A 27148-nucleotide genomic window follows, 5' to 3' on the forward strand; every position below is an offset into this window, starting at 1 on the left:
CGCACGGTTGGGGGACGCGCACGCCGCGGTTGTTGCTCTCTCTCTCTGTGTTTCTCTGGAGCAGAGGCTTCCAGTTGTCTCTCCTTGCTGGGTTTGGATAGTCGGTCACAGGAGTAATCCCGAAAAACCCGCTTCGCCTCCGTTTCGTGACCCGCTTGACTGTCGAAACCGGCGATATACCGAACCGTCACCGCCAGCACCAACAACCGAACCCGAGTCCCAGCACCATGCCCGAGAAGCGGCCCTTCGAGCGGTTACCTACCGACGTCTCCCCCGTCAACTACGGGCTGTCTCTGAAACCCGACCTCGTCGACTTTACTTTCGAGGGCAAGCTGGAGGCTACTGTCGAGGTAATGATGATGATAACAATAATGGCAGTAATAATAATAATAATAATAATAATAATAATGTAACACTTGCAACGTGTGTCCATAACAGTTATGTAACGTAACGTACCGTTTCTGTATTTGTCTGTGTAATATCACTTTATCCATTGGCTTTTTTTAATATTATTTTTTTAATTATTTTACGACCATACTAACTACAGCGTACGTCATTTATTGTGTGTGTGTGTGTGTTTGTGTGTCTCCATTGATGTTCTTGTCTGTCTGTGTGTTCCTGTCCTATCGCTGTAGTAATTATCAGAACATGTTTGTTTTTTTGCCAGGGTGTGTTTGTCATGTTGTGAACAGAGCCAACACAAATACAGATATACTGGCATACTATGTATAGAGTGAATCTGGAGCCTGTAATTGAAGCGCCTTTGGCCTATCTTGTTGGGTAAATATTTAAGGATGAACATATTTTTTGCATGCTGTTTCGTCTCAGTAGTGAACACCACGTTTTCTGTGGGTGGAGCAATACAGTATTACAGTACTGTAATATTAAGATGGAAAAGTTAAATGCAGTTGCCCTGGATACCTTTATGTAATAAGTTAGCTGGTAGCCTGGTTAAATCAATCAATCTTTATTTTATATAGGGCCTTTCATAGTGGGCCACCATCACAAAGCACCTTACAAGATGCAGTAACAAGAAGAAAATCCATAATACTTCAAATACAGAGAAATGCATAATACATGATATACAGTAAAAACACACAATGCATAATACATTAAATACAGTGGAAAGAGCAGAATACAGGATAGCAGCAGAATACATGAAATAGTGCATTAAATACAGTGGAAAGTGCAGAATATATAATACATGAAATAGTAGCATCAACATAGCAGCTAATAGCAGAGATCAGGCATAAAGAGCATGGAAAGGAAGAGAGAACAGATGGGTCTGGAGAGTTGATTTAAAGCGAGCGCGGTGGGAGCATCACGCACCAAAGCTGGGAGAGAGTCGGAGCCATGAAGCTAAACGAGCGTTCTCCAAGTGTGGTGCACTTTCGCTTGGCACCTGTTCATTTTAATAACATATCACAGGAATGTAGATGTAAAACTTGTGACTTTGCGAGACTGTAATAAAAATGTCTCAGCCAGTTGTTTAAAAACAAAACCAAAAAAAAAGTTCTTGGTTTTAAAAAAAAAAAAAAAAAAAAAAAAAGTTTGAAGCTGAAATAATGAATAGATTTTCAGTGCGATAGACTTGCTTTATACCTACCTGTGACAGTGTTATGATGGTCTTATTCATACAGGTAGCTGGGGGGTTTCCTCTATATTCCTAGGTGAATAATGGTGAACAGAAGCAGTGGTTCCTCAGTAAACAATTCTGTCAGTGACAGCTTTGTTTAAATAACTTGTTCTTTGCCAGTGTTTTAGGAATCTGAAATCAGCTCTTCCTGGCAATCTTTCCAGTTGAATGATTTTAAAGCTACAGCAATGTGATTTTAGCCAGGCTGGAATATCTCTAATCTTAACCTTCTTAAACTTTTCATCTTGGTGCTGAATGAAAGGTTCTCTCTCTCTCTCTCTCTCTCTCTCTCTCTCTCTCTCTCTCTGTGTGCCTATGTTAGTGCCTATGTTAGCACTTTGCTGGTTCTAATAATAGAACACTAAAGCAGATAATGGCAGAATTTGGGGGCATTGTCTGTTTAGTTGTTACAAACTACAGTTTCCCTTTAAAAACAAGCAGCTTAACTTGTATTCCCAAGAGTAGAAGGATGTTTTCTCTGGAGGAATAATTACCCTTTATAGAACAGGCTCTTGGAAACCAACCAAGTTTGACACGAATCATTGTCAATGGGAGCTGCCTCCAGCCCACCCTGGAAGGACCATCCTCTTGGGTGGGTGGTGGTGGGGGGAGTGGGGTTAGTTTAGTCACTATGCCCATCCAGTCTCTAACCTTGCAAAGCTGACCTTTACTTCCAGTTGTGCAAACACTGCAGGCTACTGAATTGTTATTGGATTGCATGTGTAGCTTTTGGTGTTTGATGTGAAAACATAATATCTCTTGATTTCCTCCCCCCACCACACGCCCCACTCCCCAAAAAAGATGAAAAAACGTTTTTTACTTTCAACAGACATGTAGGTGGTTTTAGCCCTGTTAGCTGTGGAAAATAAGCACCTTCCATGCAAAACAGACTTGCTGTGTGTTTAGTGTCAGTTTGGCACACTGTGCACACCCCCTGCCCATAAACGATTGTCAAGCACTCATTGGATCCAAGCCAACTCATTGGCTGCTATAAGATAATACTGAGTAATGTTCTTTCTGTTTCATAAACACAGCATTAACATGTAGTTGCGCTAAGTTTAATAGGTCTTTTTAAAAAAAATTGTGTTTGTTTCTAAGTACTAAACCCAGTTTAACATGCTGGGACTAAAAGCTTTGCCCTTCTCCGTTTTAATTGTGTGTGTAAGGGCTGCAGAACCTCTACATCCAGTATCCAGTGGAATTTTAAAAGTGTTTGCAACCAGCTGATCAGCAGGCTTGCCTCTTTCCAGTTGTTCCCAGATTTGCTCCCCTGAGGCCGGTGGTGCTTACTGGAGCCGGATCATGAAAAGGCTAGGGAAACTGACCAATGAGAAGCGAAGATTCTGAATGTCAGAAATTTTTTAGATATTGCGCTGAAACGAAGCTCAGGATCAGCGCTGATCCTTTTAGTGCAACCCAATCCAGAATTGGATCTGTTTAGTACAACTGGCCCATGGAGTTTTCCCTTTATTTTTATTTTTTCCCCCCAGCTCAATCAAAGGTTTTTGTTTGCACCATTGGTGGCGAGAGTTGTTGGTGTTGCTGAGTTTTTTTTTGATTTGGCAGACTTTGACAGGAGGATGAGAAGTTGCTCCGCACAAATTACTGATGTTTTCGCTGGGAACACACTCAAACGTTCTGGAGATCTCTGCCGTGGATTTCTGTGGAACTGGACCCTGTAGTGCCTGAAGTATGGTCACCTGTCACTCTGTAATGATTTAAACAGCTGACATGTTGAATTGGTCCTGCAGACCCTGCAGCCTACTGACATGTTGTTTTGCAATTACATTGCCTTGTGATGTGCAAGGCAAAGCTTCATCAAAAGACAAACTTTTAGCACAGTGGGTTTACCAAGCAGCAATGAAAACAGCTGCCGGGCTGAGCGAGGATCTGTTCCTGGCTTCAAATTCTTTAGAGGTGAAAGTGTATTTCTTCACCTGTTTTTCATGTGATTTCTGTTCTGGTGTTTTAACAATAAAAAATATTTATTTTTATTTTTTTTCCATTTATGAACAAGCCAGGCATGATTCTGGTTGTATGCGAAAATGGAATTTCAATAATAGTCTTATTGTGCAAATGGTCAAACAGAAAGCTGCTGAACATGTATGATTTGCACTTTATTATGGTTTAATGAGTCTATAAAATCACGAGTATTTCAGGAGAAGTGCGCAATAGAAGATAAACGCAGTACTTGTTTGTCTTAGCTTGTCTATTATTCTGCATCTTTATTTTTTTATAGCAGAAAGCTTGAATGTTTTGGCCTTATTTCTTTTTATAATAATAATAATAATAATAATAATAATAAAATGCTTTCACTTTTCCTGGCACTGAAAGATTATAAATAAATATTTCATTATAACTCCCAGGAGTATTCTGAACTTTTTAATTATAAGGCGATCAATGTAGCGTAACCTGTGAAATCCATTCTGTGCAGTTGAGCTCAATGATTCCGGTAATCAGTTTTCTGTAATGGTAATTGTGAAACGGTTGCAATTTCACTTCTTGCAGCATCAGGTGTTCTGCCTTTTGTGTTCATATAACAAAACTTTGTAAAGCTGTGTAGTGTTGCTCCATTGTGCTTTATTTCCAGCCTTTTCAGTCTGCTCTAATACTGGGACGCCTCAAAGACTTTTGACTTGGCTCTTTTGGATAATTGCTGCATTTTAGATGGGATTTATTCTGACAGAGCTGACAATTGTCAGGATAAACGTTGATTCTCAATTTAATTGCTGTGGGAGGGTCAGATGAATTGATTAGCAGATGTTGGGGATAGCATTGTGTTCCTCCCAGTGGGGCGCATTTCCCTATAAGACTGTATCGAAATGGTGTGTTACATGAATTGGGAGATCGCATTATGTGTGCTGGAACGGCACTTAAAAAGCGTCAAAATATGCGAAAGACCTCGCCGAACCTGCCTGAATCTTTTTTTTGTTGTTTGTTGATGTCTACATAAGAGCTCCTGCAACATTATGCCAAGCTAATTATAATCAAAAAGACACCGCCGCTAATGAAGGGGTGGGTAGAGCTGGTTCTGCCACTCCTGGTCTTTGATCCATCCCTGTTCTAAATTGTTTAATGGAACCAATTAAACCTCCTTCCAGACCCTGAAGTAGTTCATTGTCTCATTTTACCTGTTAAACCTGGAGTGGAATAGCCCTCCGTGGATTGTGATTGGACACCCCTGGTTTAGGGCAATTTACTAGTAGCCTCATTATTACAGAGTTTATTTTTGATAAGTTTTGGATGGCGTTTCTGATTGTGATCACTCTGTGTGTAATCTCCTAGTTTATAGCTGTGTGTAGCTACAAACAGTAGATATAATGAACCATGTTGCGGTCGACAGCAGAGGTATAGTTACTTCAGTGTGTTGCTTGCAGCGTTGTACTGCGGTTTTGCATTCCTGTGTCTTGTGCTGACATACTCTGTGGCAGTTATTGATAGAACTTGGTTCACACGCCAGTGATGATTGGGTAGGGGAATGGAATGGCAAAACAGTTCAGTGCGAGCTATGATTTGAATCTCCAGAGTGAAAGGAAAAAAGTATCCTGCAGAATGTACCGCCGTGCAGATTTCATACAGCAGGGGAATATGAATCTAGAGTACATGCCCCTGTCCTGTCGTTGGGAGTTTCACTACACATGTAAAATGATTGCAGTTTAAAAATAGAAGCTATTGACATGAACTCAATGCCGCCTATCGGCATCTCATTTGCTTAGTGTCTCTTCCTGTGACAGCCTGGTCATTTCAGTATCCTAAGGCATTACACTGCGTCCATTTTCCATTAGAGACTAACATTGATCGAAACTGCATACATCTGTTTGGGCAGGGCTGTCTGTTGAGTGAGTGAGTCAGATTTCTGAAGTCAAGATATTTTAAACAAATGCATTGGTTTTGCTTGACGTTACACGATAGTGTCAGACGGCTAAGTTTCTGATGTGGCTGCTGTTGCTTTCAATCGGGTGCAGTACGATATCTTTATATCTCCCTCTAAAGATATCGTATATCAAGGAACATTTTACTGTCCATCCATCTGTATGTTGCACGTACTTGTTTCTAGCTGGGATGGAATGAATGCTACTCGCACACACCCACGTTAGAAAAATAATACTTTGTGCACTCTTTTCAAAGGTGTAGCGCTTGTAGACTTTGACATGCACATTTGATAATGTATTTATAATGAACTTTTATTGTCTGGATGTGTTTTGATTGCAGGTTATAAATACAACCAATCAGATTGTTATGAACTGTGCTGATATTGACATCATTACAGCATCTTTTGTACAAGAAGGAGGCGAAGGTAAGTGGAAGTAATGACTGGTCGAGCAGAGTGTGTGTGTGTGTGTGTGTGTGTTTATTAATTGGAATGTGCCCATACGGTGATTGAATGATTTGCCATTAGTCTGATATTGATGACGAATGTGTTGCCGTTCTCATAAGAGCCCCCGGAGTGACATCTGAAAATAGAATCATGAAAACAGTTCCCGTTTCTTTTCATTATCAAAGTTGCAATCTTCAGTTTTGAGAGCCGAGGTTCAGACTCTTGTTCAGCAGTCCTGCACAGTTTCACTTTGTTTCCAGACTCCCTGTCCAGTCCCAAAGTGTTTTGGCTGAGGACTGAATGCAGTTATCTCTAAACTGTTGTTTTTAAAAAAAAAAAAAAAAAAAATATCCCTGCTTCATGATTTCTTTAGAAAGACAGTGCTACTAATTTAATGTGTTTTGTCTTATAGATGTACTTGAGGAAGTCGGGAAATGGCGATAAGTCATCAGCCTTAAACTGTTACTTGATCTAAAAAGTCAAATTTATCTCTTTTCACCTTCGTTTAATTCAGAGGGCTCTATGGCAACCTTTCACAGTTGTTATGGAAACCATAGCAGCCAGTTGCTACCACAGGCGTGTGGAATGTATTGATAGTTGCTTTTTCCTGTTTTTCTCATTTTATTAAAAACAGTTGCAGAGCGAGAAAGGCAACTACTGTAGTGAATCTAAAAGGCATTAATATAGCCTGGCTGTTGGGATGGGTGTCTGTGTGCAGCCGTTACTCAGGTCAGAGCTGCTTACATTGCAGTAGTTCATTAGCAATAGTAAATGTACGTCTGGTGCTTAGCTGAACCGTGGCGAGGATTTCTACAGATGCATTCAAATTAATAGGGAGGTTTTGATGTTGCTAACCCCATATATCTTACATTGCCTTATGCAGCACTGCTGTAAAGTTGCTTGGGTTATAGCATTATTATTATTATTATTATTATTATTATTTAGCCAGTTTAGCAGACGCTTTTATCCAAAGTGACTTAGACTAGGGGTTGAGCAACAACTGCTGCTTCAGAGCCACTCAGTTTTACGTCTCTTCTGAGGGACGGAGCACAAGGAGGTTCGGTGACTTGCTCAGGGTCACACACAGTGAGTCAGTGGCTGAGCTGGGGTTTGAATGGGGAACCTCCTTAACCACGGACCACCAAGCCTACCCATGCTGTGGCTTGTCTGTCTGATGTGTTGAATTTTAGTACCGACACGGAACAAGCCATGTGGAACACAATGATGCAATGAGAAAAAAAAAAGAACTGCCCATAGAGGCTGTGTGGAATCACAGGGCACTGGGCCATTAACTTAAAGCAGCAATAAAGCTGTGTGTTTGAGGCCTCGCACAGCCAGTCTGCAGCGCTGGGCGATGGTAGCGTTTAACATTTCTGTCATAATTACGTCATTGTGTTTCCCATAGGTTGTTCTGTACACTCTAGATAAGATACATATTGCATTCCCGACTTCCGCGCTCCTCACAAAGTGGCTTCATTTACCCAGTCCCTGAGGTTGGATCTGCCCTGCTTGACTACCCTCAAATAAGTGTACAACTAAGTGTGGCATTTGGCTCTGGGATGGGAGTTTAAGTATCCATTGACTCTTCATATGACATAAAACATTTTGAAGACGTTCCTCGTGAAAAATTAAATACCAGTTTAGAACAATTGCTTGAAGTTTTTTTTTTTCTAGTCAATATTCATAATAATTTCACCATTACCATAAAGGAAATTATACAGTTTTTTATTTATTTTGCATTCTGTCTCTTGTTGTGTAATTGCTTGATACAGTATTTTAAGAAACCAGAAAGTGACAGAAATGACTCATTTTTTTAAAATGTCACCTGCCCCTTTTTTATTTCTGAAACGATAGCCGTGATATTGCACAAAAATACCTAATTTCTTGCTGTAAAAGCTACTGCTGCAAACTCAATCTAATTAACCTACTGCAACACTGATGTGACACTCCAGTCTGTCATGTGATGTTTTTTGTAGTGCAACATGCTGAGCTGTCAAGTATTAGGTTATTCTTCTCGGATTCGTAAATACTCTGGCTTTGAAAGGTTAACTCGTTTCATTAAAAATCCGGCCAGTTTTACTTGCAGGTTTTCTTCCTTGTTTTCTCATGAGCATGTTTGATTGATAATACACTATATTAATCCCAGACCAGTGAAATATTCTCTCAGGCATCTAACATGTAATTACATGCCTTGCTACACAAAGCAAGAACAGCAGAATCTAGGATGCCTGATTTCCCTTCTGGGTACATTTTGCACATAATGCGGTGTGATCTATACAGCAATCCACACTAGATGTGCTGCAGTATCCTTGATTAACTGTTTCTGATATTCGTTTGATGCATAATTGAGCTAATTACTCTTGACTGCAGATAACCGCGGGGTCATGCTAATTCTCACAGCTGTGTTATGAATTCCCAGTGGCGATTCTCGAATTTTCTTGGGTACACGTTGTTTTTTTTTTGTTTTGTTTTTCTTTACAATGTACTTAGTGTAAATCTTTTTACACTGTTTAGGTAGGTACACAGTTGCAACAGAAAAGGGTGATACTGTATCATGCAAAAAATGTACACAAAGTACGTTGTAACTGCACATAACATTAATTGTGCAAGTACACATGTATTTGTTACAACCATGTAAATACACAGTAATTAGAGACACAATGTAAAGTATTACCGAAGCTGATTGCATTTCTCCAAGAATGAACTCTACAACTTTCCTCTTTAGGTATATAGTACAGACATGAGTGAATTCTGCAGCATGGCGTGACTGCACACTCTCAGTTTAAGGCTTGCGTATGTGAATCCCCATCACTTTCTAGTGTAATTACTTATGGACTCACTTTTGTAATTTTCCTGCAGCATTAATGTTAAGTACGGTACTAAGGGCAGGAATGCTAAGCACTGCCTAATGCTTGTTTTCTGGATACATCTGTTAAATGCTGCTGTATTTACACTGCCATTAGTAACATTTTAAATATTTTTCCCCAGATGCTCACAGGCTTCTTTAGCCTTGCAGGGCTACGGTTGTTTCTATACAGTCGATTATTTTGTTTTTTTAGCTTCTCAAAGGGTTTTAATGCTAATAGCTAATGCATATGGTATGGAAGCAGATCCTTAGACATCTGAATTAAAAAAAAAAAAAAGCATGAGTTATTCTGACGCAACAGCAAAAAGAGAATCTTAAAGGGAAGTGACCTTACTGATCAGTTCAGGAAACACTTTCTGAAAGTGGTTGGTTTAATGTGAAAGTCTGAAGTGCCCCTTACCAACTACAATACCATAGCAGTTTGCAAATAATGTAATCTGTGCACAGAATGCATTTACAGCAGCTGTTTGAAAAAATAAACCAGACACAAGTTTTCAAATTCAGTTTCTCTCCTATCATTCCATCCCTGTTTATTCAAAGTACTGTATGCATGGGCTCACGAGTGGCTGCTCCAGGAAAGGGGCTCAGCATGGAGTGCAGGACGCACCCTATAGTCGGGAGATCACAGGTTTGAATCCAGGCTTGCTGGGGGTGATTGGCGGTTCCTAGGGGATGGCAATTGGCCGAGCGCCGCCCGGGTAGGGAGGGCTTAGGTCGGCAGGGGAATCCACGGTTCACCATTCACAAGCGCCCCGTGTGGCTGATAGGGCGCTTGCGGGTCTGCAGTGGAGCCAGTCTGATATGTGTTGTTCTCCAGCACTATAGGTCTGGTGGCCTCGCTGTGGATCCACAGTGTGTAAAATGACGGACTGGCAGGAGCACGTTTCGGAGGACGCGTGTTCCAGCCTCCGTTCCCCCGAGGCGACGGGGCGTTGCAGCGGTGAACCGGGATTAAAAAAAACAATAATTGGGCATTTGCAAATTGGGGAGAAAACCAGGGTAAAAACCATTGGTGACGACTAAATTTAAAAAAAAATAAATAAATAAAAATAAAAAAAATAGTATGCAGTAGCTGTCTATTCTGAAAGCTCACCTCTTTTTCTTTCTCAGAGATAAACGCAACAGGTTTCAACTATCAAAATGAGGACGAAAAAGTGACCTTGTCGTTCCCCAGTGCGCTTCAGAAAGGTGAGTGCGGTCTGCTACTCTGAAGAAGTCTTTATCGCCAACAGTAATAAAATGATGATGATAGCAACACATTTTTTTTTTGAGGCTGGTGAAATACACTTTTTTTTTTTTAAATGTTATATTTGGGTCACTGCAGCTCTGGTAGACCCCATTCTGTTCTGCATATAAACTGCATGAGATTGATAAGGTGATTTCAGGGTAGTGTGTGTTGGGTGCATGGAAAAGAAGAGAGGTGTATGTGTAACTCATGCAAGAAAGTGCCTGTGGCAGAGGAAGTACATAAATAACTTTTCATTTTAAAGCTTGTTTTAAGGGCTTAGCAAATGGAAAATGGCCATCGAGGACCACTTGAGCTGGAGACCCATTTGCTGACTTAGTGTCAAGTGAAATGTGCACGACAAAGTAAAGAATTCTGTAAAACTGCAGTGTTAATCATTTCAATAGCCTAAATATAGCTAAAAGGCTGTGCATGAGCACCATCATTGAAGCAGATTAACAAAAAAATAAATTAACAGGTTGTTATAAACCCATTGAAACCTCTCAAGTTTTAAATAAGGCTGTGAGCCTATTGAGATCCACGCTGGGATCCAGATTTATATTCAAATGTTTTGTTTTTTTTAGAGGGCTAGGGGCAATAGGTTAATATATTCTGCCGGCTTTTATTGAATAACGAAGGCCAGTTAGTTTTTGTGCAGTTCAGACCCAGCAGGTAGTGAGGAAAAGGACATTTTTTATGAATGCAGTAATGGAATAACTGACCAGGAACGGGGTTGGTAGTAGGTAACTTGTTATCCATGCTGTGAACCAAGCCCTGAAACTTTTTAGTAAGAGATATGCACTGGATGGCTGGCTTAATCCAAACTAGAATAATACGAAGTGTGTAAATTTGTTTTGGGAGAAGTTTATTTTCTACCAAGTGCAGATTATTTTGTGGTTAAGTAGATGCCACTTTAGTGACATGATGTCTGTAAAACCAATAGCAAGCCTCAGAATATTTATATAGAATGAAGAAATGTTATCTGTCTTTTGCATATGACATGTTCTGTTTAATCAAAAACTCTTTTGAGAGTTGCATTGAAATAATACAAAACCTGTACAGCGCTCCCATGCAGTGTCAATACATTAAAGAATGTTAAACCGAAAAGTTAGTTTAATTGTCGTCTTTATCTTTGGGAATAGACAAACAAACTGTAATTAGACTTTGATCTTTTGTTTGCAGAAGATGGCAGTTGGCATGTATGCTATCAGGGTGCGTGATTATAAATAGGAAGATGGCAAGTTAATGATGGCTTCAGATGTCAGGACAGTGGTGTTACTGTCTAGGGAAAAATAGCTTGTTTAGAATCGGTTAACTTGCCAGGGGTAAAAACCAATCTATGCGCTTCCTTTCCTGTTAATAATTTTTTTTTTTTTCAGGTTCTGGTACGCTAAAAATAGATTTTGTTGGAGAACTCAATGATAAAATGAAAGGGTTTTACAGGAGTAAATATGCAATTCCATCAGGAGAAATTCACTATGCTGCTGTCACACAGTTTGAGGTACAGTGTGGATTTTTAAACAAATTCTTTAATAAAGTTTTTGTTTTTTTTAAATGTTATTTTATTATCATATGAGGTATACTCAAGTGGACCAATGAAGTAAAGAAGCCTTTATTTGTGAACCACCATCTATTGAAAACATTTAGATCTAAAAAAGTCAGTTTCTTACATGGCGGTTTTTTGTTTAATTTTCCTTTTTTCCTTCCTCTCCAGGCTACAGATGCTCGGAGAGCTTTCCCTTGCTGGGACGAGCCAGCTATTAAAGCAACTTTTGACATCTGCTTGATTGTTCCTAAGGACAGAACAGCTTTGTCAAACATGGTAAGTGCAACGAACTCAATAAAGTACGTAATGATGTGTTCAGTGTTTCCGTAAAGATCCAGGTTCCAAGATGCACATTTTCACTCCATGCTTTGCACAGATCTGTTCTGGCTGATGCAGCTGCTTTTGGATTATTGTGCCAATTGATCGAAGCCCTTTCTGTTGCTACTTCGGTCCTCCTTGTCTTTGCTTATGAGTCACCAGTCTCTTCCCAAGCTTTGTTATAGCTCGTGAAATTTAAATAGGGTGATTGCCTTTGAGCTTAGATGTTTTTAAAGCACCTTTTTGAATATGCAAAACTGCGCTGTATTGGGCACAAGAAACTTGTTTTTGGTATGTTGACTGTAGGGCAGTTTTTTTATATTTTTATATATATATATATATATATATATATGTGTGTGTGTGTGTGGTTTTGTTTTGCAGAATGTTATTGATCGAAAGCCATGTCCTGATGATGAAAATCTTTTAGAAGTGAAGTTCGCTAGAACCCCGATCATGTCCACGTACCTAGTAGCATTTGTAGTTGGCGAATATGACTATGTTGAAACCAAGTCATCTGATGGTGTAATAGTTCGGGTGTACACACCACTTGGAAAAGGAGAACAAGGAAGATTTGCATTGGAGGTAAGCGTCATTCATGTTATTCTAATTTGAGTCATTTTAAGTCAAGAAAAAGAGTACTTCATAGCCATCAAGAGATGTATTTCGTGAAGTTACTGAACTGTAAAGAAAATTCAGTTTTCTGGTTAAAACCATTATGATTTCTTCTTTCTGGCAGGTTGCAGCTAAGACCTTACCTTTTTACAAAGACTATTTCAATGTTCCATACCCACTACCTAAAATTGATCTCATAGCTATTGCTGACTTTGCCGCTGGTTAGTACATTACATTTTCCTTGAACTTGCATTTTACAATAAACAAACAGTAATAATATTAAAATATGCTGACTCTTGCTTTAATTACCTACAGGTGCCATGGAGAACTGGGGCCTTGTTACTTACAGGTAACTTGTTTTTTTAACAGATAGCAGACTTGATCTGTGTGCCACATGTGTGGTTTACAATGATGATAGATTTTGAAACGGATTGGACAAAAAAAAATTGTGTCTGCTGAAGCTGCAGAACTCTGCGTGTTTTTGCTGGAGCGCACTGTGGCGCTTGCTTTCATTACCACAAGCTTTTCGTCAGCATAAATTGTGGCCAAAAACAAACAGCACCTAGTGCATTTATGAAAGTATGAGCAGGTGGTCCACTAAGCAGTCGAAATGTAAACAGCAAGGTCTGTTTTGTAAGTTAAGGGATCGTGTGTGTGTTCCTCCCACCGACAGAGAGACAGCCCTGCTTATTGATCCGAAGAAATCCTGTTCCTCCTCCCGGCAGTGGGTCGCTCTGGTGGTTGGGCACGAACTTGCTCATCAGTGGTTTGGAAATCTAGTCACAATGGTAATTCCATTCAGATTATTATTATTATTGGATAGATATATATTAATTTTGGTGCGTACCGAATCATTTCTGCTGGTACTCGTGTGAGAACCTAATGTTAAAAGTTATGTGAACCCTTAATTTTTATAATTGCAATGACTGCAGCATAATTGTAGTAGAACAAAATATCATTGTAATTATAATTTCAGCTAATGATGCTGCTGTAGTTGCAATTCTTATTGAACCCCAGGTCTGCTCTGCACTGCTACCAATGTTTTTACACGTTCAATGCAAGTGTAATGTATTTGATCCTGTTCTCTCTCTCTCTCTCTCTGTTTCTGATCTCTCTCCACCATGCTGTTTCTTCCGGCAGGAGTGGTGGACTCACCTGTGGTTAAATGAGGGATTTGCCTCCTGGATTGAGTACTTGTGTGTGGACCACTGCTTTCCTGAGTATGACATCTGGACTCAGTTTGTGTCGGCAGACTACACACGGGCACTTGATCTAGACGCTCTGGACAACAGCCACCCCATTGAGGTACTGAACTGCACTGCTTGCCACTGCAATAGATTCTGTGCTGGGTTGCATGTCGCAAATGGACTGGAAAATAAAACCGCCAAACCTTTTATAAAAATGTGTTATAATAATAGATGAAGTACTTCAAGGCTTGTGTTCGCCATTGTGGTTCCCAATGTATTTCATAGTTCATATGGCAGTGATTTGCACACAGTCACACAGCTGGTTTGAATGCTGATCATGTGTGGTTCATGGTGAAGGTTCTGTCCTGTTTGAAGGTGGTTGGGGGTACTTTTTATTAAACAATATGTGGTATTGAAGGAATGCTTCTGATATTGTTAATCTGCTAGAAAAAAAAAAAAAACGGGAAGCATGTATGTAATCTTTTAAGAACAGCTTTAAATGAATTCTTCCTTGGAAACTTCTGCAACATAAAGGGTGTTTCATAAGCACAAGTTAGTGTGTGTGTATGTGTGTTAGAAGTTACAGGATGTCTGATGCAATTTTAAAGGGTCCAATAACCACAATCATTTCTGTAAGTAATGTGAATAAAACAAAGAAAAGTTTGTGGTTATTTGTTAATGTGTGGTATTTCTGGTGCAGTTTTGATTCTCAGTATAATTTTTTGTAGGTCAATGTTGGACACCCGTCGGAAGTTGATGAAATCTTTGATGCAATATCCTATAGTAAAGGAGCTTCAGTTATCCGTATGCTGCATGACTACATAGGAGATGAGGTGAAGAGTTCAGTTAATTTAATTTAATGGGTTTTGCAATTTTAGTAGATGGTATGTTTTAATAAATTGAGCATGTTTGGGGGATTTGGATACAGGAATAACAAAAAAAGTGCAACTGAATCAAATGTTAGAGGTTTGCCAGTAGCGTAGTAAACAAAGAGTATCAAAATGATAAAGGGGGCAATCTATAAACCATGTCTGGGGGTAGAATGTCCAGTCAAGCTGGTTTTTTTGGATGGGGGAAAAAAAAACAAAAAAAAAACGTTGTTTTTCCTCCAGGACTTCCGGAACGGAATGAATGCATACCTGTTAAAGTTCCAACATAAAAATGCATCAACAGGTAAAAACATAAAAAAAATGAAAATCAAACTTTAATATAACATGACTGTCTTGTTTTGAATATTCATGCTGGCTTCAGGATTTTAAAAGGTTGTTTTTGTGTGCTAGCTGTTTGCACTTTTTGATTGAGGGACACCACAGCTAAAATGTAATTTTCAGTCCTGTGCAGCATGCCAAGAGCTGAAATTTAACTACAGGCTTGACCTGAATAAAATCATCCAAAATAATCTGTCATAATGCAAATATCCTCTGCAAATACCTTCTGCAAATGTTTTTCATGCATCATTCAAAGTTGTTGGTCTGAGTTTCCTTCTCTGTTTTAAGGTACTGGTAGCCAGTCAAGCGAATCAGTGTAGTTAGTCGCCTTGTCAGTAATGAAAATGTTTAATTTTACACTACGGCAGTGTAGGATCTAGAAGTTTGTAATGATACACCTTATTTGTTTTTATTAATTCTACAGAGGATTTGTGGGACTGTCTAGAACAATCCAGTGGGAAACCAATAGCTGCTGTTATGAATTCGTGGACTAAACAAATGGGATTTCCAATTATCCTTGTGGAACAAGAGCAGGTAATTATGATTCCAGTTAAATTGCAGTGTACGTTGTACAGTAAATGAAACTTACACAAACCTCTAGGTTCAGTGTGTCTTGCACCTGCAATGGATTTACTGTTTTTACCTCCAGGTAAGCTAGTAAAATTGTTCATATGGTAAACTATAACAAGACTGAGTGATTTTTGCTTTTATAGAATGATGACTTGCCTATTTGTTTTATTCAGCAAGGAGATGACAGAGTGCTGAAATTGTCCCAGAAGAAATTCTGTGCCAGTGGACCGTACAGCGGTAAGATACATCTAACACTCTTACGACACAAATTACAAATGCAGAATGACCCTTTTTATTAGATCACACGAGACATTTTTCTATATTACAGCAAGGAGGATGAGGGGTATGGATGCATGCTTCGAGGAGAGAGTCGGGGGGTGTTGGTGCTTTTCCAAGTAGTGTGCACAACGACTAATGTGTGTTCTTATCTCGTTTCTGAAGGAGACGAGTGCCATCACTGGATGGTTCCTATCAGCATCTGCACCAGCGATGACCCAACCTGTAGCAAGATGAATGTGCTGCTGGATTGTGCTGAAATTACTGTCACTGTGAAAAATGTGGCGCCAGATCGGTGGGTTAAGGTAAGGTGGAATTAAACGAGAGAGAGAGAGAGAGAGAGAGACAGGGGGGTTTGCCTCTTTATATTCTGGTAGCTGTATAGTTACAGGACCTGATTGTATTGGGGGGCGGGGGGTTGCATCACCTAGTATTTTAAGATTGAGACATTAATTCTAAAGAAAAAATATATATATAATAATTTTAAATCCTTTTATCTAACATCATGCAAAGAAACCACAAAATGATATTGTAAAGGTCTGTTGGAAGCAGTACAGTATTTCATGTTCTAAATGTCACAGAGGACAACACAGCTCTGGGAAGCTTACAGGCAAGTCATCTGTTCAATAAGTTATTGTTGAGTGCCCAGTGACTTTTGTTGTCTAACAAAACCGGTTGTTTACGTACATCATCAGCAGAGTAATACATTTTGAAAGCTGTTTGTAACCTTCACTGTGTCTATGTTACAGTTTTCGAATGCATGCTCTATTTCAGATGAACCCAGGAACTATTGGGTTCTATCGAATTCAATACAGCTCCTCAATGTTGGAAAGTTTAATTCCTGGAATCAGAGACCTCACTCTGCCCCCCGTGGATAGGCTAGGTCTGCAAAACGACCTCTTCTCACTGGTGAGTAACAGCTCTCATACCGGAAGTAATAACACTAAGGGGTCGATGTACTAAGATGGGTCAGTCGCAGTACAACCGCACTGCAATTTGCATTTTCGTTGCGACAGTTTGCAAAGTGTACATTTTGTCATATGTTCTAAGAAAAAGTATGTTAATTTTAAATATTATTTGTGTCATCTTAGCGAGAGTTGTGCGACATTGTGTAAATAAATAGCGGCAGCTGAGTTGTGGTTTGCTGCAGCAGAGGGTGTCCGAAGGATAGCATCTATACATGCAAGGGTGCAAGAATCAAAATAACATTGTTTCTGTTAAATGTAAACGTCATCTGTACAATGCAATCTGTTCTGTCTTCATTGTACCTACTTTAATACTGATCTGTCTATGTATGTATGTGTATATATATATATATATATATATATATATATATATATATATATATATATATATATATATATATATATATATATATAAATACAATACACACATACATTTACAGTTCTTAATTTATTTTAAATGTAAATCACTGCTCTGAAATAACACTAATGTGTTTTGGGGAGGCTACACATTACATTATGTAAAAATGTAAATCTGTACAGTAGGCCTATACAGTACAGTAGTAAAATCAAATGAATACCGAGCACACTTATTTTGTACTTTAGCATGTAGGCTACTGGTAACACAAAATAAATCATGCTGCTGCTTTGTACACATGGGTTTACAATGCGAATAAAATATTATTTTAAACTGAAACTAAATGATTTTAGGGTTTTTTATTTTATTGTAATTATTATTTTATCTTGGTCTACTTAGTAGCCTAGACAATTAGCACACAGTAGATCATGGTCTTAAACAGATGCTCAGAATGAGCTGGAGGAATTAGTGGCACATGTGTGCAGTCTATTGCTCCCAACATGCTGGGAAAACCAGAAATGCCATAGAAGTTTGTTTTCAAGGCTTGTAAGTGCACCCTGACTTTAGTGAAAATGAAGTACTTTGGTGTTCATCCCAAAGATACATTGAGCACAACTGGCAACGCACGAGAAAAAGCGGACTGGGAAATGCCAGCAACAATCGTGACTGTTTAAAACATGCTCTCAAAAGTTCTTAACAAATTGATGCAATTGTGTTGCAATTGTCCGCAGCTTTAGTACATCTCATTACAATATATTTTAATCCCTCGTGTGTCTCCACCCTGTTTTTTGCACATTTCTGCAGGAACGCCCAGAATTACATATTCATTTATGGCTAAAGTGCAAATAAGAACTGCGGCTGCAAAGCATCTGTTAAAATGATGCTAACAGCGCTTTGTTTGAGTACATTTCACACTACGCTTCTGACTGGTTTGCAACAGACGTAACACTTTGGCACATCTACCCCTAAATCGTTTAGAGTTGCTGCTGTATAACACATCCACTCCTTGTTAAAGTCCCATTTTCAGTATTGATGAAAAAGTCATGTCACACAGTAAGTACATATTTATTGTCCTAGAGCGGAGGGGGGTGTCAGAGAAAACTGATGTGGTAAATGCATTTAACGAGGAGAAATTAACCTTGCTCCTCTTCTTGGAAAATATCTAACAAGGGAGTTCTCGGCATAAAAGTGAAACCTTTTTGGTTGTTTTTGTTTTTTTCTCCGCGTTCCTCCAGGCCCGAGCGGGTATGATTAGCACCGTGGAAGTACTGATGGTGATGGAGGCTTTTGTAAATGAGCCAAATTACACCGTGTGGAGCGATCTGAGCTGCAATCTGGGCATCCTGTCCACTTTACTCGCCAACACAGATTACCACGAAGACATCCAGGAGTTCATAAGAGATCTCTTTACACCCATTGGGCAGAAGCTGGGCTGGGACACTAAACCTGGAGAGGGTAGGTTTTAAATGCAGAAGCTGGGCTGGGACACTAAACCTGGAGAGGGTAGGTTTTAAATGCAGTTCGGTACCTGAGCCGCTCAGAGCAGTGAAAGAACCCGCTTAACAGCACGCTCAGTTCCGCTCCCCCTGAGCAGCTCCGAGCTGCAGAGCAGATTCCATCGGTGATCTGAGTGAGCGGAAAAAATATCGCTCTGAGCCTCTGTTATTTAATGGACCCACTGAGTAGACAGCCACACCTATCTGTACTGAAACTGCAGAACTATGGAACCTTCTCACAATGTATAGAATAACCTCATATATACGGCTCAGTCATTAACTAAGCTTCATATTATCAGAACATTTCAAGTTTGTGAAATTGCAGAAGTGACCACACCCTGTGATTTTTAATCGCTCCAGGTTTGTATCTGACTTAATTGTCCTGGAATGCGTCTGAGTCAGACCAAATAAGCTTTACATTATTTTTTAGAAGCACAAATTGGAGATATATATAAAATGTGTGTGTGTATACTGCATATATAAGCACGGTGAATGCATAAAGGAAATGAAGTGTCTTATATTGGCTTTAAAATAACCCTAAAAAAAAATCCTAATTTATTTACCTTATTTAATTAAAAGCAATGATACAGCAGTAAACAATCCACATTTATTTCCTGCACTTTTTGAAGTTGTTTACCAAAATAAAACTTGGATGTGTTTGATGTTTTATGCTTTTGGGTGCCTGTAGAGAAGAACTAGAAGCTGTGCCGTGCGAGTTGCAGGGGCAGGGTGACCTCAGCTGCTTTCTCTTGGCTTTATCATTTTACTGCTGGCTTTTTTTAGGATTTGTAGTCAATACAGTTGCCTGTCTTTCCCTGCTGTAATTATTTATTTTGCCTCCAGGGGTCTGTTCACTGTTAGGTTAACCCAGCAAGATTGCTTTGACCAAAGACACCTGCAGGGCTTGACAAATGGTCCAGTAGTGACTCATCAGGTTTATCCATTTCAAAAAGTGACAGTCACAAAGCGCTCTCTCACTCTCTCTCTCTCTCTCGATTTTCATCAGGACATTGTGATATGTTTTGCCTTGCGCTAATCCGGTTAGATTGTGTTAATGAGACAGTAGATCAAGCCTGGCCTATGTAAAAGATCAGTTTCAGAGGCTTACATTTGAAAGTCTTGCATTAACTTTGTTCCAACAAGAGTAACCAGTAGTGGGAACTGCATCAGTACTGAGCCACAAAGCAGGCTATTTGTTATTCTACATTCCAGTTACAAAGGTGTTTTTTTAAATGTATGTGTTCTTAAAAATAAATATGTACATGAAATATAATGCTTTATTTATGTCTTTCATTTTAGAATTAGTTAAGTCAATGCAAACAATGCAAGAAATAGGAACCAAATGCTACTTCTGCCGATTCTATTACCAGTAGGAACTGGTAATATATCCTCACTATATCGGCCAAAAAAAAAAATATATATATATATATATATATATATATATATATATATATATATATATATATATATATATATATATATATATATATATATATATATATATATATATATATAAAATCATTGATGATTTATTTTTAATTTATTTTTAATCCAGGTCATTTGGATGCCTTGCTTAGGGGTTTGGTGCTTGGAAAGCTCGGAAAAGCTGGACACAAACCCACGCTGGAGGAAGCACGTCGCCGATTCAAGGATCATGAGGATGGAAAACAAATACTGCCAGCTGACCTGAGGAGTCCGGTAGGAGATCTACATCCATTTATTCGTATTGTTGTGACCAGATCATATACAGCGTTGAGGAATGAGCGTAGCCAATGCTTGGCATTTTAAAAGAAAAGATCTGGAGTGCTGACAAGCCAAAACCGTTTAGATGATTTGGGATCTTTTATAAATGTTATCGCATAGAAGGTGGAGGAACATGCACCTGTGTTTTAATATTATGAACAAACAAATTAATTGTTAGTGTAAATAGATCAAATTAAGTTATGGTTTGAGTTTTGAATGTGCTGTTTGTTTTCAGTTCAGATTAATGCAACATCGTTTTTGTTTTTGTTTTTTTCCTCCTGTACTTGTTTATGTTGCAGGTCTATTTAACAGTTTTGAAGCATGGAGATAGTGCAACGTTGGAGGCTATGCTGAAGGTAAATGCTTTTGTACATGTAATTGTGAAAAAGGGGACGAGCGTCAGCATTTGGTTTTTAGGTTTTGTTGTTGAGAGTGGGTATCTTTCTGTCATTCCATTATTGCACAATATTAACCCAACCAGCCAGAATCTTGCGCGGGTCTGATTTGTATGACCCGATTCCGACCCAGACCAGCTACTACAGGCCCTGATCCTTACCGATCCTTACTGTCTTCTTACCCCCGACCCGCTTTAATAAGACTGGCAACCTGACCTAAACCCGCAAGTGTTTGTCCTTTACCTACTGCCTGCGTCGACTGGCGCTCTCGCATTCACACACAGGTAATCTCTACCATTCTCCACAGATTGAGTTTGTACAATAGGCTGTACTAGTGGTCTGCATATATTTTAACATTGTAACATATTAACTATCTCTACTATAAAATACCTCTCTCTTCCTTTTGTGCCACCAATTGAAAGGGAGCTACACCTGCTCTTTCACAGAGATGATGTACCCAAAAACATAATGACAGGTTTTACAAGCAACGAACCCAGTCACATGTTCATTCTCTGATTCCAAATGAATTCCACACTTGTGATTTACCTCTCGCACTATTATCCACTGCATGATATAAACCCTGCGCTATCTTTTGTTTCACCTCGTCCACAGGCATTTCTAATATCACCAAGCAGATGTGATAAAAGGATCTTGCGACGTATCAAACAAGCAGCAATACAAACCGAGAACACTGCTTAGTCAGCTGACCCCTCCCTAATCGCCTCCTGCTTTGGTGCAGGAAATGCTTTTATCTTCTAATACCTTATTTGGGAAAGGGTTAGAGACGAGTACGCTGAAAGGACAGAGTTTTTGGTGATCCAAATTCAGACCCGAGCCTGACCTGACAATTACAGGACTCTACTACCGGCTACATTACTGCCACCTGCAGTGTCGTGCCCTTATTTCACTTGTAACAATTGCTGCAGCTCAATAGACACAGTAGTACTATTTGTATATTATGGTGCCACCTAGTGTCAGTGTGTTGTAAATGTACCAAAGAGGGAAATTTTTTTTTTTTTTAAATGCAAATACTTTTTCTGTAGAGATTCAGTGTTAGGTTACAGAAAACATTTTCCGTGCGCCAATTAAGCAGTTACAACAATTAAATACTTGGAGCAAAATCAGTGACTATTTTAAACTAGCTGTCTCTGCCTCTGAACAATGCTGATTATGTACAGTATACGTTTTCATCATTGCTGGTACATTTTATATTTTATTGGTGTTATTGTATTTTTTGATTACCCAAACAGTCAGCTCAATTTCGGCTAATCTGCGTTTCTCACTAATTCGGGCTCAAATCGGACCCAGTCTGCACGGATTAACGGGGGTCTCCTGTGGGCTTCAGGCTGAACTGAAAAATAATCTCTCTGTCGAAGTGAAACCAGCTCAGATATGCAAATTACAGATTTGAAATGTCTGTCAATTGAAAATGTTTGTTTCGCTGTGTTGCAACAAATTCCTTGATTTCTTGAGTAACTGATTGAACGTGTAACTTTCCCGTCAGCTTCACAAACAGGCTGACATGCAGGAGGAGAGAAACCGGATTGAGAGAGTACTCGGGGCTATTGCAGCACCTGATCTGATTCAGAAAGTTCTGAGCTTTGCTCTGTCGGTAAGACTTTTTGAATGATTTTTTGGGGGGTTGTGTTCATTTCACATGTTAAATAAGCCAGGAGGACACAGTTTTGTTGCAGTAGGTACCTTTTTGTTGGTTGGTGTCCATGCATAATTTTAAATTCTTAGTTAGACTGATCTTTACCATTATAAACGTCAGCCAAACCTATGGACATATACTGTGGGCTTTAATGTGGCTACAATATTCATACAGGGTTAAGAGATTTTGGTGCACCGTCTATGTCTTCTGTCTATTTGAAATGTTTAGTATATTTAAACAAGGGATGCGGGGGCTATAGAAACCATCAATCTGATTTGGTGCTCACAGCATTTTGGGGCATAGGGGTAGAAAGACGGGCCAGCTGTTTCGGCGAAGGGCCAACTGAGTGAATTTGAATACTGATCTTAAGATTGAAATCACCCTCGTGTGAAAGAACGCAGTACAGTTTGACATTGGCCCATTTCTGCTGCAGATAGAGGCCCGTCTTGGATTCTAAATGTGGTTCGGGTGCAGCCCTTTGAAAGCGGGTGCTTGTCACACAAGTGTCCAAGCATGCTAGCAGCTGACAGTAATTGCGCTCTGTTGTTTCACAGGAGGAGGTGCGTCCTCAGGACACCGTCTCCGTGATTGGGGGTGTCGCTGGCAGCAGTAAGCAGGGGAGAAAGGCAGCCTGGAAGTTTGTAAAGGACAACTGGGAGGAACTGCACAACCGCTACCAGGGCGGCTTCCTCATATCCCGATTAATTAAGGCAAGTAGCCATGCCAGAGCTTATCTGTGGCATTAAAATGTGTGCAGAGTGGTGGCTGTTCGCTGTCCCTGTATGGATATAATTGGAAGGCATGGTCCTTGTAATAATTTGTTTAGTCAGGGTGTTATGGTAAAAGGAGCTGTGTAAAAATAAATAAATCAATAATTTATAGGTAAGCCTAAATATTACATTTTACAGCAAATTCAGTAGCTTTCTACCAGCAACCCTGGAATAAAATTCTAAGAGTTAAAGTGAAGTTTAAATTGTACGCTTTGATCTGGTTTTACAGATCTCGGTTTCCTTCCAAATCGTTATTAGAACCTGAATAGAGCAAATAGACTTCATTTGTAACTTATCAGGTTCTAGACACTTTGGTCTACTTTTTATCAAATTTACATTATCAGACCTGGGAAAAGTTGCAATGGTTGCCCTCTTCAAAGTCAAAGATAATATATATATATGATATATATATATCATATATATAATATATATAATATAATATTAGATAGATATATATATATATATAATTCAGCCCCGTCAGTATGTCGCAATCAAAATAACAAAATTAGCAAGACAAAAGAAAAACGTCGAATATTCTTGTTTTAATAATCGTTCCTGTTTTCTTTTGCAGCTTTCAGTCGATGGCTTTGCTGTTGATAAGATGGCTGCTGAAGTGAAGGTGAGGATACTGCTGAAACACACCACCAAACCTCTTTGGTGAAGAATCTTATCTTTTAAAATAAATAAATCCAAGTTTAAAAAAAAAAAAAAAAAAAAAAAAAAAAACACATGGGAGAAAAAAACAACAACAACAAAAGTTATTTTGGTCTTGACAGCTAGAACGGGTTCAGTCATATATAAATTGCATGAGTTCTAATATATTGCATGATGAAGCATGTTTTCATTGGGTGTGTTTTTACACAGGTTTGTGTTTTAATCTATAATGGGCACAGTCATTTACGAGTTGCTGATAGAATCAAACTAGGTAATACAGGATTGATTGCCCTTATCAAAATGGGCAGCAGGAATCTCTCCAGTTCAGAATAATTTTATTTTCTTGCCAAGCACAATTGGCTTCATTAATCCTGCACTTGATTCGTAATCCTACAATGTTTGTAAACTGCAAAGGCTATGATACGGTTTGCAAATTTAATTTTGGAGAAATTTACAAAACTGTTTCTGCAAAGAGCGGTTTTGGGTTGGCCAGATTTTTCACGAGTAAGTGAATGTAGCACAGGTGGCAACTGAAATGAATTGAACTGAGAGCACTGCATTCTAAAAGGCATGCGCCTTGCAGGTACTGTCTACGTTTCATTGAGGATTTTATAATAAAGCTATAAGGATAACCATTTAACGTCAGACAAAGGAATCGTTTCATTTTGCCACGTAGCTTAAAATCTTAGCCATGTTTTAAGGGTTTTAAAACATTGATGTATGGGGGTGGCAACTACATTCTCAATATTTTTGCTATCGTTTGGTTACAAGATGCCAAAGCACAATGCGTCTTTTTGTTTTTATTTTTCATTTACCCCCTGCACAGCATTTCCAGTTCAAGTAATAATTAGTTGTTCATTTATTTATTTTTGTGTTGCTTTCTTTCAGTCCTTTTTCGAAAGCCACCCTGCACCAGCAGCGGAGCGGACGGTACAGCAGTGCTGTGAGAACATCCTGCTGAACGCAGCCTGGCTGAAGCGCGACTCAGAGCTGGTGCACGAGTATCTACTGCAGCGCAAAACCTCTCGGGCAGCCAAGGTCTGACCTGCGGAGCCACAATCTCACCATCCAGAGAGGGGAAAGGGGCGGTCAGCAACGAAATCCTGAGTCATTTCTCCAAAAAAAAAAAAAAAAAAAAACAAGCAGAAAACTGGTTTGGACAATGAATGTAGTTAATCCCATCCTGCCCACACAAGATTACAGTCATCATTTTAGGCATGGCAGATCAAAAGAATGCTTACTGAAAGGCAGAGAAAACTGTACAAAATAAAAATTATACATTCTTAAAGCTACACAACAGTGAAGCTATTGCAGTATTTTGTGGCGATTTAAAATTAAATAAAATGTGAAAGATATATTAATCTGAGTGATTTTGTATCCCTTGCTAAATTAAAAAAAACCAAACAAACACACACGTGTATGACAGCCGGGTTTTGTTTGGTGAAGTTGGGCAGGACGGGGTTAATGGCTCTCTGCTTATGTAAGGAGTTTGCACAAAAGAAATGCAGCATTGAATTGCTGAGAAACGGTTTTTTGGGGATAGCTGCCGCAGGCTTGGAACCTCATATATATCCAGTGTTTGTTTTTTGCAAGACTTCTCACACAAGAAAGGCGTGGTGTATGTGTTATTTTTCACCATGTTCCCCCTTCCCAAAGCGATTTTGTTACTCATTATCAGTTCTGAATTAACTGATGAACAACAGAAAATAATAAGTTAAAAAAAAAAAAAAAGTGTGTTTAACCCTCTATGAATCAGCCACATTTAAAAAACTATTTTAGATTTGCATTCGCTGAGGTTTGTGTTAAAAAGGATGTGAAATTTACCAAAAGCTGGCATACCTTTCTAAAAGGAGGAGGGACTTTTTAGATGAAATTTACAGGTAAAATGAAATATAAAATAGTTTTTAAAAAGTGCAACTTTCTGGATGGGGCCCCCAGTATTATTATTTTTTTTTTTTTGCCATAAGTTAAGTTTATTATTTTTTTTTTTAAATTGCAGTTCTATCAATTCAAAAGCCTTAAATTGGTCAAACTGGTTTGCAATAATTATTACACTGTGAAGTGGTAATAGTTACTACACTGAAAATAAAGCAATGTTGAACTAACATTATAAATCTACATAGTTGTTGAAAGGGTCTATTTAAATCAATATAATTTGCTATTAGTGTGGCTTTTACCCATACTGGAGATCGTCATCAAACTAATCGTCAGACTGCTTCCCTGAAACATTTTGTTGTGCTTTTTTTTTGTTTTGTTTTAAGAGAAAAAAAAAGTTGGTGTTCATGAAAATTAAAACAAAAACAAAAATTGTCGATTTGAAATGGGTTGTTTTGCTTTCCTTACTTTTAGCGCATCTCTCATTGCTGTGGTCTATATCCTTGATCATCAGATTTCAGTCACCACACACCATCAGCTAGCTAGCATACTGTAAAACAAACAAGACTGTGCTTAAAATAATTATATACAGCTATGTGGAAACATGTAAACCTTCCCGTTTAATAAACAAACATAGGAATTGAAAAAGCAAATGTGATTGATTGGTGATGTTTTTAACCCCAAAAATAGTGAATGGAGTGACCCTTCCTGCACCCACACAGACACAAACAATTAGAATTATGATGTATTACTGATTTGTGGTGGTTCTGCTAACCAAAACAGTCTCTGCTTATTCCTGCACTGTTACAGCTGGAGGATGAGGTGCATTAAGATGCATGTGCGATGTTCGTCATCTTCTCTTTCAAAGGGATATACAGCTCTGGCCAAAAGTTTTGCATCCTGCCCCCCAAACAATTAACACATTTTGCTTCGTCGAGTCGCATGAAACCTGTTCAGTAATGCTAACGCATTGAACTGCGTGCCGCTGTGTAGTTTTCCCAGATACTTAACGAAAAAACTGACATTTAAAAATGTGACGTTTCAAAATCGAACATCAAATACTGCGCTACTGTATAGTGTCATTTTTGTAGTTTCTTTGATTGCATGATGTTTAATAAAATATCGAAAAAAAAATGTAATCCTGTCTCAGTCTTAATTCTAGGTGATGCAAAACTTTTTTTGCCATAAACTACACATGGATTATAAATCTAGTGCCTAACTGCCTTGACAAGTACTAGGAAGACCTTCAGGCAATGTGGGTTTTTATTGTCCTATGTTAACCACATATTCAAATGCAGTGCTGATCTGTGCTTTGTTTTCCATAAGGCCTCAGATTGAAGCATTGGAATTAGTTTGTCTTTCAGATGGTTAATAATAACCCAATATACTCTATTACAATGTATGAATTCCCTTTGGACTGGTCTTGTAGCCCTTACAGTGCACACTGCTCCATTCTCCGGTACTATTGCAACACTATAA

The 27148-nt window shown here is 38.9% G+C and overlaps 1 protein-coding gene across 1 annotated transcript; it reads left to right on the forward strand.

Moving 5' to 3' along the window:
* Positions 1-26808, forward strand: LOC121302027 (puromycin-sensitive aminopeptidase). The gene is made up of 23 exons (XM_041231816.1): positions 1-350; positions 5849-5933; positions 9931-10008; positions 11425-11546; positions 11760-11867; positions 12291-12491; positions 12646-12742; positions 12837-12870; positions 13195-13309; positions 13662-13826; positions 14437-14541; positions 14821-14881; positions 15341-15450; positions 15660-15723; positions 15928-16067; positions 16537-16671; positions 18318-18537; positions 20134-20276; positions 20621-20677; positions 22221-22328; positions 22925-23080; positions 23712-23759; positions 24683-26808. Exons 1-23 carry the CDS (start codon positions 228-230, stop codon positions 24836-24838), a joined length of 2631 nt encoding a protein of 876 aa, XP_041087750.1. The 5' UTR covers positions 1-227; the 3' UTR covers positions 24839-26808.
* The last annotated feature ends 340 nt before the right edge of the window (positions 26809-27148 follow it).

Source organism: Polyodon spathula, chromosome 28, assembly GCF_017654505.1.
Source record: "Polyodon spathula isolate WHYD16114869_AA chromosome 28, ASM1765450v1, whole genome shotgun sequence".
Classification (NCBI taxonomy): Eukaryota; Metazoa; Chordata; class Actinopteri; order Acipenseriformes; family Polyodontidae; genus Polyodon; species Polyodon spathula.

What these genes read in the sequence shown, in the direction of transcription:
- LOC121302027 (XM_041231816.1), top strand. Translation starts at nt 228, where the DNA reads ATGCCCGAGAAGCGGCCCTTCGAGCGGTTACCTACCGACGTCTCCCCC. An exon ending in ACAACAGCCACCCCATTGAG is followed by an intron (nt 13,827 to 14,436) that starts GTACTGAACTGC and finishes AATTTTTTGTAG; the next exon opens with GTCAATGTTGGACACCCGTC. An exon ending in ACATAAAAATGCATCAACAG is followed by an intron (nt 14,882 to 15,340) that starts GTAAAAACATAA and finishes TTAATTCTACAG; the next exon opens with AGGATTTGTGGGACTGTCTA.